This window comes from Sander lucioperca, chromosome 7 (genome assembly GCF_008315115.2).
Source record: "Sander lucioperca isolate FBNREF2018 chromosome 7, SLUC_FBN_1.2, whole genome shotgun sequence".
Classification (NCBI taxonomy): Eukaryota; Metazoa; Chordata; class Actinopteri; order Perciformes; family Percidae; genus Sander; species Sander lucioperca.
This window is the reverse complement of record NC_050179.1, coordinates 23,345,400-23,360,677: the sequence shown is the minus strand read 5'-3', so window position 1 is coordinate 23,360,677 and position 15,278 is coordinate 23,345,400. Positions and strand designations below refer to the sequence as shown.

The following is a 15,278-nucleotide window of genomic DNA, read 5'->3' as shown; positions in this document are numbered from 1 at the left end:
ATAAAACATTAAAAAGCAGTTACAAAGAAAGAACATGAAAACTTAAATAGAATACGAGAATACAAATTACAGTGCAGTTTAAGAAATTAATAATTGATTTAATTGGTTGTAGGGATGGGTTTGGGAGGGGAGAGGGAGGGGTTGTATTTTTTTGTGGTGTGTAAAATGTTCTAAATAAATAACAAAATGTTATTCTAGGTTTTCCCCTAAGGGTTTTGGCAGAAGTTCCTGCAGAGAAGGTCACTTGCATGCATATGAACAGAGCCTGAAGCAGAAAGGGAACTGAGAAATGTCCTCAGGGCAGAAACAGTTTTAGATTGGATTTCTGTGGCCAATGTGTCGGTCTGTTAGAACTGTAGCTCTGCCCCAGTCTGCTTCTTTTTAGATTATGTGTTCATGCCGGTGAATTCTTAACCCACTAACTGAGGTAACTTGGAGTTGGTCTGTGCATCTAAGCATCATGACGCTGTTTGTACATTTTGGTCAAGCTTATACTACATAAGCGGTACTTAATAGTACAACAGGAAGTTCACAGTCGCAGCCTTTATGCCACAATTGCTGGTAACACTTTGTCAAATCTTAGAATACAGTAGGTAATCCTTTTCTTTTATCATTTTCTTTCCTTGTTTTATAGCGTTACATAATTTTATGTTTATGGTCAGACAAAAAAGCAATTTTAAGGCAAATGTTTGGCTGACTTGTGATAAGCATTGTCTCTTATTTCTGGCATTTTATAAAATGAATGATCGAGAAAATTAGCAGTAATGGATAATATGAATGATCAGTTGTTGCAGTCCAAACTTATTTTTCACTCATGACAACAGAATACTTAGTCTGAGGGTGCATGTAAACAAGAACAGCTTTACTGGAGTTGAACAACACCGTATCTGATAGGGCTGAGTACCGAATTCAATACTTTTTAGCCACTGACCAAATTGCCTCTGAAGTATCAAGTATTGAAAAATGCTTCGCCATTTAATACCAAATTTCAATACCTAAGGAGGAAATCTCATCCGTCAGGGAGCCAATAAGCATGCAGCATGCTTCTACCAAGATCTAATAATGTTTGTGATTGGCTGTCTTATGTTACAAGTCGCAGAGGCAGGCAGGAAAAACTACACGAGACAGCTCACGTAGTAGGAGCTGAAATATTAAAAAAGGAAAAAGATTTGTGCTGTAATTTGTGATTTGTAATTTTTTTTTTTTTTTTTTTTATACAAAAACTTTGAACGATACCCAAGATATAACGATATGGAAAGATATCTTGTGTGGCATGATCTGTGGTGTGTGATTATTTACTGAGTAAAGAAGTCATTTAAAACTTTTAACACTGACTAAATCTTGTGATGGGTTTGTCAGTTCAAGTACCATGCTCAATAGACTGTACTGTACAGTTGTAATTATAGCTTGTAGGAAAAACGTCCCTTTGGCGTGTGTGTGTGTGTGTTATGGAAAAAGAAATGTTAACACCTGATAGCCAAAGTGTTTTGCTTCTTGGCAGAACGTATAATTATTCAAATGAGTGCATTCAAAAGCAACACATTAGCTAGAATTAATTAGTCCCTTGCATATTTTAGCATCATCAATTCCCAGGGAAATCAGTGAGATTGCTGCTAAATGTCACATGGAATCAAATGGAACAGGGATGGTAGGAAGAAATTCCCATTGTCAAGCTTCTGGAGGGGAGTGAAATAATTTAATCTAATATTTTGGGCTTATATGTTTGGCTTATATGCACTGTATGTGCAATTTGCCGCTTCTGCATAAATTCAGCATGCAGAGAAGATCCAGTAGGGCACAACAGGGGATGAATACAACAATGGCAATGAAGTGGAGCCACTCTATGCATGATATGGACTGCCAATACTGTATGTCCCATGTATAATTAAATGGGAAGTCCTATCATTGTTTCTCAGCAGAAAGGAGGAGCAGCCATGATGGTTAATAAGCCATTGCTCAGGTGCCTTTCCCAACCCTCGATGCCTAGGCAGTGACGTGTATCTGTCTATTGTTTAAAAACAAGTCCCTACTTATTTCTCAATTTGTACACCAGTTAGAACCCTGAATTACTTTATCAAATAGCCCTGGAGTGCAGATGCGTAAACGTATTGTGTTGGCTACGTTCAACTTGCTGAGTATTTATTTATTTATTCTAAATTGGTACATTCCATTTCCATCCACACACAGACAGACAGACAGACAGGAACACATCACTAAACCAATTAGGGCGAGCTCACTTTGGTGTCTCTGCTCCTCTAACACTTTTAGATAGACACTGATTTACATTTTCATCCTAAAAGCACTTGCACGTTACAATTCTTTTTATATATATATATATATATATATATATATATATATATATATATATTCAGTTTTTTGCCAAGGGGAACAACATTGCCACACAAATTAGCCAGTGAATATGTCAGTGTGTTTTATAAAGCAACACATCTGTTGCTGTTAATTGGCGTCTTGCATATTTTACAAGTTTATTTGGGGAACGGTGCATCTGTGAGTCGCTGGAAATGTCAGATGTAATTGGGCCAATTTTACTCCTCTGGCTCTGCTGTGAGATGGACAAATGAAGTCAGGCTCAACACACTCACACTCACACACTCACACACACACACTCTTTCTGTCTTACGTTTATTATAATATATTTGTATAAAATTGTAATTTATGGTGTTTTAGATCTGACTTGTAAGCTTGGGGTGGAGGAAACATGCAGATTAGTATTTAATGTTTTGGTACTAGAATAATAAAAAAATTCAAATTGAGATGAACAACCAGACAGTTATCTTTTTAGCTGAAACAGATGTTGACAAAGTTTTTCTTTGGAGAAATAATTTGAAGTTGTAAAAAAGTTTTTCATTGCATTTTTGAAAAATATCTTAATTGCCACTGTGATGTTGACAATTGACTGGTACTGATTGCCTGATTGACTTTTCCCCAGTTCTTACAATAGGAATACATGATCAAATTTGTCTTGTGTATCTTTTTTCAGGTTTTTAAGAATCTCAAACTGTTCCTGGTGAACAAACAACCTGGAGATGACCTCTTTGACCGCCTTAATGTGAGTGTCTCACTAACTACTAACTGCTAACCCTATTTTTAGATGTTTTCAGTGATATTGGCAACCCCTGAGGTATAGCTTTGAACCATTGCCACACTTCATTTTTGGTATCAACAGAAAGGAATTAGTTCAAATTAAAGTACTTGTGGAAACTGCAGTTCTTTGAATAATTGCAAATGTTGTGTAAAAAAAGAATACCTTACATTTTCCAGGGTTGTGTAATAAGTGTGAGAAACTCCCCTGAGGTGTGTAATATTTGAAGAAAAAGATTGTGAAAGCAAAACAGAATTATTATTTTTGAATGTTTTCTGGGGACAGAAGGCTGCAGTAAAGGTAAAACAGGGCCTAATTGTAAGCTGTAAGAGATGAGCTTGAATGAGGATGAGCCATTGGTGTGGAGAGATGAAAGGGGTAAAGTGAGGAGATGGGTAAGAATATTGGAAGCGGGGAGACTGAAAGCAGAAAAGGAGTTTGAAAAGAGAGAGGGGATGGACTCTGGCAGATAAAAATGAAAACTGCAGTGGAAATTGAGAGTGAACATGCTGGGCGGATAAATTTCCACACTTTGAAATCTGCCGTCCTCTCAACCTCTTCCTCTAGCTGCAGGCAGCAAGGCCACACAGACCGCAGCAGTTTTACACTTGGTTAGTCCACCGCAGGGAGACGCGGGGCTTCTCAGGGTGCACTCAGTCTATAAAACAAGATCAACAGCATTTTTGTCTTTGTGCTTGTTGAGGAAACATATTCAGAATCACTCAATATACAGGTTTCTTGTAGTGGAAACCGCAGCTCACAGCCTGGCAACCTTGGGTTAAGTGCTCTGATTGCTGAGAAATACCTTTGTAGGAGCCACATATTGGATGTTGTTTATGGTCTCATTTATGTTGTTTGTTGATTATTGTGTTGTGCACTGATATGGCAGGTGGTGGGCGTTTTCATCGCGGTTTGAGCGGAAGTGATAATCTATTTGTTTGCTTCACCTGTGCACCTGGGTTTTTTGGGCATTGACAGAGAGGGGGTGAGCCTGGGAGCGAACACTTTCTGTTGACCACATCATGCATTACGCTGCATTAACGCAATTATTCTACTCACCAGGTAACAATTACATTTGGTAACTGCAGTGCTAAGTGTATTTTACGTGTGGAAGAAGAAGAAAAAAAATCATTGCAATACAATCTTGAGCGCGTCACAGTGTGTATCTCTCAGTGTTTAGCCCCTCGCGGCAGCACTATTTTGGACTGCTTACAGCCGCAATAACCTTGTCTTGTGATACGCTCAAGAGAGACAGGGTTTTAGGTCGGAACGTATGTAGTCTATATTCACCACATTCCACTTCCGGGATTGCGCCGGTGCTGCCGGAAATTCCGCCAGAATTCACCCCTCCCGGCCGGATGTCCCTCACCTTCCGCTTTCTTTGTGTTTCGATTTGTGAGGGCTATGGTTAACTGCCCCTCAGATCTCTCTCTCAGATCTAGCTAGACTATCTGTCCAATCTGAGTTTTCTGTTACATGACTAAAACAACTTTTGAACGTACACGTTCCACCAAAACAAGTTCCTTCCAGAGACTATTTTGCAGCGAGACCGTGGCTTCGTCCGGTGCCTAGCACCGCCCAAGACGATTGGAAATGGTTTAAAGAAATGCCAATAAAGCAGAGCCCGTTTTTCTCCCATCCAGGAATGCTGTGTGGACTAGCCAGACCCTCCTCCGCAGCGCTGTGGAGGAAGGTCTGGCTATGCGAGACTAGAACGTATGCAACAGATAAACGGTCACTTTGGAGGAGAGGGGGGTAGTGAAACGGAGGGAGAAAGCGATGCAGATGAGAAAGCACGAGGAAGGTCTGAGAGCCAGCCACGTGTTGGTTTGTAAAGATTGACAGGTAGGAAAAGGAAGATGCAAGACAGGATAGGAGTGAGAGGGTGAGATGAGGAGATGGAGCAATTGAAGGAGGGAGTGCGGTGCCTGTGCTCTCTGCCTCGAGTGTGTCAAGAAATGTCAGGGTGTTTTGGAGGTGGAATGGTAATGGCTGCTGTGGGCAGGCCGTGATTGGCACCTGCAAAGGCCAGGCCACTGAGAGAGCAGAGTGAGGGAGGGGGGATGCGGAGGAGTAGACGGAGCAGTAGGAATGTTACAGCTGGTCCAGGTGAGGGGAGGTTAGGAGGGAGAAGCAGCAGTAGGGCTGAGATGATGATGATGATGAGGAGGAGGAGGAGGAGGATGGTGTGGAAATGGGAAGAAGGATGGAAGACACGTGGTGGAGCTGTAAAGTGTGCTGCCATCCTCGTTGGCCTTAATGGTGGAAGACATTAAATCAAATATGAAAGTGGAAACATGGACATGAAGAAGGAAGGGAGTTAAAGGGTTAAGTGACTCTGAGCTCTATTCAAATAACAGCTTCTGGGGTGTTTGGAGCTAAACTAGCTTTGCTGGTGTGTACGGTGGTAATTGCTCCAGTACTGCTCATATGTGTCAACATGTGATAACAGCAGCTCAAGCTTTTCAAACCTGTGTCCTGCAGACTCAGTAGTGTTAAAGTGCCAGTATGCTCAGTAAAATTGTTTTTAAAGCTGTTCAGAACAGCAACATGGAAGGCTGGGTAAAAAGCCTGCTGTCTTAAAGAGGTGGGAGACGCGGAAATTGTACAAACTGGGATAATTGTGCACACTTTAGCGCTGCCTCTCCTCAAAGGCATTCATAGTTGTTAACCCAACAAGTGACAGAAATAATGGTGTAAAAATGCTCTCTCACTTTTACACATTTTACCTCCACAGTGAAACAGGTGTTAGTGTCGTTATTTTCAGCATTCAAATCTAAAGAACTGCCTCTGAGTTCAAGATTAATCATCAAAGATATTTGAATGTTTGACAGGACAAAAAGAGAGATTTTTTTTTTTGCTAGAAAAAAAATACTCAAAACTGGTGATTGCGCGCACACACACACACACACACACACACACACACACACACACACACACACACACACACACACACTCACCATGTTGAGGTCTGATCTGGGCTGAAAATGCAGGTGTTAACTGTTTCACCAGAGGGATTTCTTTAACTACATCTTAGTAAAAAAAAAAAAAATTGAATTACCACCGGCAGTGTAGTATAGTCCCTACGCGCCGCTTTATTTTGGCACATTTCATTTTCCCTCCACTGTATTGCATCCCTTCCATCCCTTTTTTATTTTCTATTTTACAGAGAACTGATGCAGAGAACACATAAATTAGACCCAGAGAAAAAAAGAAAAGCACATCATCATAGCTAGTTTAGAATGGCAACAGGCAGGCAATGTTTCTCCCTGGCATCAGCTGCCATCACCACAAATTGTCTAGCAGTGTGTTAATGAGAAAGTCCAGTACATAGCATCCTGTGTTATAGATGTGAAATTAGTACTGTGGTAATGGCAAGTTGTAATGAGGCCTTAGTAGGAGATGACATGGATCTCTCTCACACACACACACACACACACACACACACACACACACACACACACACACAGAAACAATACACCATGCTAAGGGAGTTGGGGGTGTGAGAGCTATCATACTTGCCTCTCAGATTTGCCGACACCGCCATTAGTATTGCAGGGGCAGAGTTAGGTAGCTCATTAGCAAGACAGGCACGACAGCAACTCTGTGTGTGTTTGTGTGTACCTGTGCCCAGCACATGCATGCACAAGTATGTATACATGAATACCCTGTATCTAACAGGCTCCTGCAGTGAAACACACATTCACACAAGTCTGTGGCCCCAGACCGCCGGGTCCTGACCCTTCTCTGATTAAACCAACCACATCATTATTTGAATCATCATCAGAATAATTTCTTCTTTTGCCAGAGCTGTGAGCTCATCGGTATGTTTCTTTCCACATCTGAGAGCTTTCATCTATGTTAAGAAATGCATAGGCTATCTGTCTCTCAAGTCCACGTGTTTGCACCTGATATGAGCTTGTGTGCAATGAGCATACATGCTTGTTTTGCTTTTACACCAGCGTGTGCACTTAACACTGTTAACTCTGTTTCATCTCTTTGCTGTTCTGTTGAAGCTGCAGCCATTTGACAGGGATTAATGGCTATCTAACCACTGACTATGACGGCCTTAACTTGTTATAATACCTATGGAAATGTCAGAGGTGAAATAGTACTGTGATCTTCTTTAATCTCCCTGCTCAAATGGATGATGATGATAATGAAGGCAGAGATGGCGTGGTATGTGTTTTATTTGTTGTGGTACATTAACAGACGCTTTAAACACTGCAATGGCGCAATGCCACAGTGCCACCTAGTGGTAGAGATTTGAAAGGGTCGGTCTCATGGATTTGTGACGACAGTGTATTTGTTTTACACACTGATGGGAATGTGTTGTCTGTTTCTCTTTGTACCTCGCGTTCCCATTTCTCATTGCAGACAGCCATGCTGAACAAGCACCTGAGTTCTCTAATGCCCGGTCTGACTGCGAAGGTCTTCAGGACATACAACGCTTCCATCACATTGCAGCAGCAGCTCAAAGAACTCACAAACAGTAAGCCACACACACGCACTGTACTATAAAGCAGTCCAACATTACATACATAGCCTTCTAAAGCAGCGACTCGTATTCCTAAGCAGCTAGACAGGTATCACTATCTTTTTAAACTATAGCCCAGTGATCGTCAACTGGCGGCCCGCCAAAGCTTTCAGTCCGGCCCGCAGGAATTCAACAAATGTGAAGAAGTATATACATAAGTATAACCATATGCGTTCTGGTATTAAGCATTTCAAGCATTCAGAGCAGGGGACATTCCACAGGGAGAGCGTAAACTCTAATTGCATCTCTATTCACATTCCGATTAGTTTTGGTATTGCAGATCTAAAATTAAAATGCCCTTCACTGGACAACACACAGGTAAACCAGACGAAATGCTAGTGCAAGTACAATTCATTTGGATACAAGCGTTTTTTGGAAGATAGACGGGATTCTGAACAGCGATGCCCGCGCCACACACACACACACACACACACACACACACACACACACACACACACACACACACACACACACACACACACACACAGTAGAGCCAAGGTGTGTGTGTGTGTGTGTTACAACACGCAGCACATGTACCTGACTGGGAACTATACAGAGGATTATAAACTGCCACTGGTGCAGATGAACTAACGCTAGGCTCGTTACTGTGAGTAGGCTAAAATAAAACCTTTGTGAGTAAAAAGTGAATACTTATCAATACCCACTTATAGGGTTGGGTACCAATAGGGCACCGGTTCCGACCTAAACGGTAGTAAGGAGACCGAATAACAACGAAAATTTCGGTGCCTTATTTCGGTGCCTGACTTTACACTACACTCAACAGCAGGTAACGTTAGCCTACCTTTAGCTAGCAGCTGGATTAAACAGGGTTAAAATGCTGACAGCTAACGTTAAACAGTGTAAAGTGTGACTGTATGTTCTGTATAACAGTCTGCAGCGCAGCAGATGCCGACGTTGGAAAAACACAGACGGTACGTTCACTGAAACTGGTAACCTACAGCCTCGCGGTGCATTCAAAGTTATTGTAAAATACCTTTTTCCCATCTGGTGGTTGTTTTTGTCATTCAACAGCAATTTACTGGTGAAATAAGTTATTGTTTATTATAAGTTATAACATTACTATTAAATCATTTTAATTTTGACCATATGGCCGTAGTAATAAACATGTTGTTCTTAAATGTCGCCGACTGTTGTTTAGTACCCTTCTTTTTTTTTCTTCTTTTTTTAACTTTCTTAAAAAGTATCGGTTTAGGCACCGGCACCGTTTTAAAAGTACCGCTTTAGCACCGGTATCGGAAAAAAACCAAACCATACCCAACCCTACCCACTTACCTGTCTAACAGGCATAAACGTGTAGAAAGCAATATTTAAATCTGCTCAGTCTGTGCAGTCGACTCGTCCACCAGCTGTATTTGCGTAAAACAGCGTGCTACTCTACAAATAGCGAATTTTTACGAACAAGCTAAAATGAATCCATGTTTGTAGTCTAACTGTTTGTCTTAGTATGAATCGTGAACTTTGGACAAACTCTTGTAAACTTAGCTGCTGACTAAATGAACCATCCTCTCCACTGGAGAGGTAAATCTATGGATGTTTTATAAGACCAAAATAGTGCATTTGCCTACTTAATATGCACGTGAATTACGCCATCATCATGTTCGCGTTCTTCATTCTTGATGATGATGCCGCAAATGAGGCATACGGGACAAATGCGTGGCCTGCTTATCAGTCCATCGTTAAAGCTGCTGTTTTCCACAACTTTTTGCTTCAGGCTCTTTGACAGTGACATTTTTACCTGACAACAGGCCTTTCTTTCTGCAAGCATTTTCCACCAATCAGAACACTGCATACTACAACAACGTTTCTGTAATCACAGACTTTAACCATCACTCCTCAGTAAACTGAGATCATTTTCTAGTTAAAGAGCCTGATATCATTATGGATTTTCCATGTGTTTTAGGAGTTTGCTAACACTAATACATGTATAAAAAAATAGAGCATTAATTTAGTAAGAAAGTGAAAATATCAAACAAGAATAGTTAGGTATTAATACATTTTTATTTTATTTTTTGAGAAAGTCTGGCCCCCGGAGTGTCTGCTTAGAAAAATTCTGGCTCTTGGAAAAATGTAGTTGATGATCCCTGCTGTAGCCTTTTATCAGTCCGGGCTTTATCATTGTCTTATTACCTGACTGCTTGTGTCATGGAGTCCCATGATAAAAAAATGTTCTAGCATGCGTGATTCAAGATACATTGATACTGTGCCCAGTGCTGTGTGTCACTCTTATCAGGGTCCCATTGGCTGCCTCTGCCTCAGTTTCTCATTCAGAGATGGAAGTGTCACACTCTCTTCTCATTTCTGGATTGCCACTGAGAGCCAATCTGCAGGATGGCATGTGGTTGTAGTATGTGGAGCCCAGGAGGAATAGATGAAGCTTATAGGGATCTGAATAAATGAAATGACATGGCAGCAACCTGTGTGTGTGTGTGTGTGTGTGTGTGTGTGTGTGTGTGTGTGTGTGTGTGTGTGTGTGTTGCAGATGGTGGGTGGAAAATAATAACATGAGGGACACAGCATGATTTAGTCTTTCAGATTTTTGTTCATAAATGTGTTCTCAGTGGGATTTTTTTTCCTGTGAAAATACAAATGACTGTTCTGTCTTTCAAAGAGTCCGACAATATGGCAGAGAAACTGCTGTCCTACAACAGGGCTAACAGAGCAGTTGCCATTCTGTGTAACCACCAGCGGGCACCGCCAAAGACCTTTGATCAGTCTATGGCTAACCTTCAGGCCAAGGTAAGAACAGCTTGACTTGGTTCATTGGACACAGCCATTCGTCACATTAAAGTGCTCATATTATGCTTTTTGGCTTTTTCCCTTTCCTTTATTGTGTTATACGTATGTCTTTTTGTGCATGTAATAGGTTTACAAAGTGAAAAAGCCCAAAGTCCCCCACCCCAAAGGGACTTACCATCTCCAACAGAAAACACTGTTCACAAACTGCTCCAAACTGCTCTGTTGTAGTCCAGCCTTTACTTCAGAGACAAACGTGGTCACTTTGTAACACACGTTATAATGCTCACCTAGCTGCTAGCGTGGCACACCCTCATACTCTGCTTCTGACTGGCTAGTAGTCCTTACCTAGGTACTGCTAGAACAAAGATGTAACAGAAGTGAGATGCCTCACTCTGTAGCTAAAACAGAGAGCTCAACACACAGGGTGAAACGAGGAGCTGCAGCAATGTGCAGTACAACAAAAATATTTTTTTCTGAAAATTAAACCACATAAACCTATTCTGGTACAACCTCAATACAATTATGAACCTGAAAATGAGCATAATATGAGCACTTCAACATTTACAGGAGGTGATGATATTTGTCGGTGGTATTCTGAAGCTAACACCTGTATACTGTATAAAAACACACCTATGTCCCTATGTGCTCCACCCAGATTGATGCTCGAAAGGAAACGCTGGCCCTAGCAAAGACGGAGCTGAAACAGGCCAAGAAGGAGGCCAAGAACAAAGGCACCTCAGACCCCAAGCTGCAGACGTAAGTGTCACAACAGTGCTGAAAAAACCCGGCAAGCTGTCGACATTAAAACAATTAGACTAGTACTAATAGAATGCAGAAGAAGACATACTTTATTAGTCCCGCAAGGGGAAATTACATTTTGCGCTGCGGTCTGAGCTAGTGCCTCCAAACAACAGAGACAACTGCTTCACGGTGTACAATGAGCTGTAGGTTAAAGCTATAAGAACTGTACTGTATGATCTTGAAAATGAAATCGTGTTCGTTGTGGTGGTAGCCCTGCGGTCAACTCACAGACATGAGCTTCCCCGCGGTTCAATTTTTGTCTTTGTGCCTGGAGCTTGAAGGCAATTCCAAACACTCTTGTTTGTTCTACATGACAGTGCAGTAAGACATCCTTAATGGAGCACTGCTTTTCTGTGTGTTATGTCAAATGTTTTTTTCACTGGATATTGGATTTACTAATTAATGTAATATCGAGTGGCGCATATAAAAAGACTTGATTCTGCTGGATGTCTGGGGAGATTTTGAAAAATTAAAAATTTTAGACATTTGTGACAACCAAAAAGGATACATATGTGAAGTTACACACAGTGAAATATTGTGCCGTTTACAACATTGACTACGGCTGAAACGATTCCTCAAGTAAGTAATATGCCTAGGAGTAATTTAAGATTATATAATATATATATATATATATATACATACATACATACATACATACATACATACAGTGGCTTGCATAAGTTTACACACCCATGCTAAAGTTGACTAAAAAGAGGAATAATAAAAACATCTTTTGGAAATTGATCTTAATGCCTTAATTAAAAAGATGAGGAAAAATCCAACCTTTAAGGACACCAATTTTCTTTGTGAATGAATAATGTATCGTAAATAAATGTTTTTGATTCTACGCTTACGAGAATACTTTGATTAGTTGGTGGAAGTAATTACACATGAATGAGCACAGATTTGTGAAAGAACAAAGGTTTTTTTTTTTTTTGCTAAGAATCAACTCAAAAAAATTACACAATGTAGGTTTAATCAATGGAAGGATCGGTAGAATACTCAACTACTGAAATAATCGATAGCTGCAGCCCTAACGTTCACTGTATTGATTAATGGTAGATGCATAGGTTTTCTGAAGGTTGGACACTTGCTACTACTTCTAGTTATTTTACACAAAACATCTTCAGAATTAGGCTGCATACTGATGAAAGCACAGTAAGAATTCACATTAAAAGACCAAATCTTTTGTATATGTTTTCGGTCAGGCTGGTGGAGCGGAAGAAGGCAGCAGTGAAGCGCTGTGAGGAGCAGCTGCTGAAGATGGAGGTCCAGGCGACGGACAGAGAAGAAAACAAACAGATTGCCCTGGGTACCTCAAAGCTCAACTACCTGGACCCACGCATCAGCGTGGCTTGGTGAGTGAAAACTAACATGGGCACTCTAACCAGTCCTTCCGGAAAAATGCAGTTTTTTGTGATTGTTGTGGGCAAAAATCCTTGATTACGCGGCACGTTTTCTTAAAAAATGTGATGGAATATGCGGGATATTTATGCAATTTTATGCAATGAAATTGCGGGAACTGCGGTTTCATCATGGCTTCATTGCAGGGTTTGCAGCTTTTCGATGATGTTCACGTCGCGTAATTACATCACTTCATAACGTTCCCATGGCAACAGGGGGAAATGGCTGCTCTTGTGTGAAGTAAACGCAACAATTTTCAACTTTCTGCTAAGATATATGTGACTTTTTTGGTGGGATTGGGGGGGATTATGAAATCATGCAAGCCGGAAATGGGCAATTTATGTGGCGTAAGTGCGGCGTATTTGAAAAAAAATGCGGCCCCTGCATAAATATGCAGACTTTGGCTGATTATGCATTGAAATATGCGATCGCATAATCGCGTTTTTCTGGAGGGATTGTCTAACCAACCGTGATGCCTTGGTGAAAACACGTGTGCATACTCGCTGCCTACATCAGTATCCATAGAACCACCTGGACCACCTCCACCTGGAGCCTGTATCACAAAGCAAGATGATTGGGTCAGCCAGCTAATTTTGGGCCTAACTTGGGCTTTCCAGTTTCGTGAAACTGGTTCCTATTCAAATCAATGATCAAAAAGTGTGCACAAACCCTTTATTAAATAAGTCATTGGTTCTACAAGAACCCAGAATGAACAGCAGCACAGCATTTAGAGTATAATAATGAAGTTAAAGCAACAAGTTAACGGATCATTATAGTCACTTTGATTTCTCTGATCTATAATCAGAGATACAATGAATGTTTGTAGTATAACAATTTCCCTGCTCTGGCTTTAAAACAGAATCTCACAAATAGCAGGAAGCTAGCGACCAATGGTCAATAATGCAGAACACAACTTAGTTTCTGCAAAAATATATTGGATGGAATTTATAATGTGGAAGTTAAGCTATTTGTTCTCCAATCATTTTCCACACTATACAGTATATACTATTGTTTTCCTCCCTCGCCTTAAAGCAAAACTATTGTTACTTTTAGCTATGATGTTCTGTATTGTTTATTGTTCAATAAAACAATAGTTTATTAATCTTCAGGCATACAGTCAAAGCACCATTGTCGGTAATCAATTTTTCCAGTACCCACTCTACACAAAACACGCTCAAAAGGTCAGCGTATATAAGGCCTAAATGATTTTCACTAGCCTGACGTCATCAGACTCAGATTCTAGTCAGAACATGAGTCTGATACTGCTCCATTGGGCTGTGATCATGGGGCATCAACCGAACCAGGAAAGAAAATGCCTCTACACTCAATTGGATAGACCTATAACCAATCAGAGCGCCCCATCTTCTTAGCGACCATCGGGGCCAGCTGATAAATTAAACTTTTGGTGAATCCCGTAGGAAGGACGGCAAAAACATCTTTCCGATCGACAAATGCCATGATCGCGGTTCTCTGTTCCTCTTTTAAAATGAATGCGCTGTCGATATCTTCTATAACAGACGCGATGGCTTAATCTACACATCTCAATTCTCCAGCGGCAGCCATCTTTGTTGTAAACAAATTCAACCCAAGCGCTCTTTGGTGACGTGGTTGATTACGTTACTGTTGATCATCTGTCCATCATCGTATAAAGCCCGCCCTGACAATTTGATTGGTCCAAACAGCTCTGGTTCGAGCATAGTTGATCCACAACGGATCAAGTCCAGACCTCAAATGTTGTGGGCAGGGCTAAGTTTGGCTGGCATCCAGGCTACATTTTCACACTCATGTATAGCCCATTCCTTCATTTGGTTTCCTTTTTCCATTTCTATTGATTGTATCATATCAGTGTGATTATATTCTCCATCTGGATACCTCTTTTAAGAGAAAAGATTTTGAGACCCGCTAGATTAACTGGTGGGTTAAACTGTATTTATTTTTGCAAAGAGTATACTTAACAGTCGTTTTTCCATTCGTTCAGGTGTAAGAACATGGAGGTACCTGTAGACAAAATCTACAATAAGAGCCAAAGGGACAAGTTTGCCTGGGCCATCGACATGACGGAGGAGGACTTTGAGTTCTAACTTTAAAATTCTAATACCCCGGTCTCATAAGCTGATGCTAAAATGCAATTAAGGAACCATTCACTTTATAATACATACAGAACTTTAATATTGCATTCATAATGTTCATAGACTACTGATGTTGTACTTCATGAGATTGTGTGACACATTTTGTTTACTGATGTTCATTTCTGTTTAATGCTTTTGGCACTTAATTTTGTTTGTTAATTTTGTGTTTGCACTAATTTGAATAAAGGTTCCTACTATGCAGTGAAGTGACACACTTTCGCTTGGACATTGTTGCAAATTCTCTAATAAAAAAAAAACTCTAAGTCGCTACACATCAGTTTAAAAACATCTTATTGACCATTATAGAAGGTAAATCCCCAATTTCCAAGCTTAGTTGACCCTAATTCTAATAATGAACTGTCATTTCAATACATTATAAACAATATAGACTAAAAAACAAACATGCAACACTGAGACATTCCAGATAATTTGCATGATAAAATACAACTCTGGCTTAAAAAAATAAATACAGAAAAACACTGAGCACCTATGAGTTATTTATATAAAAAATTCTCAGCACCTGGCCACATATTTATTATGTAATACA

The 15,278-nt window shown here is 40.4% G+C and overlaps 1 protein-coding gene and 1 long non-coding RNA gene across 4 annotated transcripts in view; one reads left to right on the top strand and one right to left on the bottom strand.

Moving 5' to 3' along the window:
- Window positions 1-15,162, top strand: part of zgc:173742 (DNA topoisomerase I, mitochondrial) — a 40,501-nt gene extending 25,339 nt beyond the window's left edge. For all 3 annotated transcript variants that reach the window (XM_031304956.2, XM_031304955.2, XM_031304953.2), the window contains exons 15-20: window positions 3,002-3,070; window positions 7,481-7,595; window positions 10,270-10,397; window positions 11,053-11,153; window positions 12,407-12,556; window positions 14,581-15,162. In XM_031304956.2, coding sequence (XP_031160816.1) covers window positions 3,002-3,070; window positions 7,481-7,595; window positions 10,270-10,397; window positions 11,053-11,153; window positions 12,407-12,556; window positions 14,581-14,683 — 666 coding nt within the window. In that variant the 3' untranslated portion in view covers window positions 14,684-15,162. The remainder of the gene's footprint in view (window positions 1-3,001; window positions 3,071-7,480; window positions 7,596-10,269; window positions 10,398-11,052; window positions 11,154-12,406; window positions 12,557-14,580) is intronic.
- On the bottom strand, window positions 801-13,894 carry LOC116053816. The gene is made up of 3 exons (XR_004105939.1): window positions 13,816-13,894; window positions 4,762-4,771; window positions 801-811 (listed from the first exon to the last, which is right to left on the bottom strand). It is a non-coding gene; the product is annotated as an uncharacterized LOC116053816 (long non-coding RNA).
- Window positions 15,163-15,278: the final 116 nt, after the last annotated feature.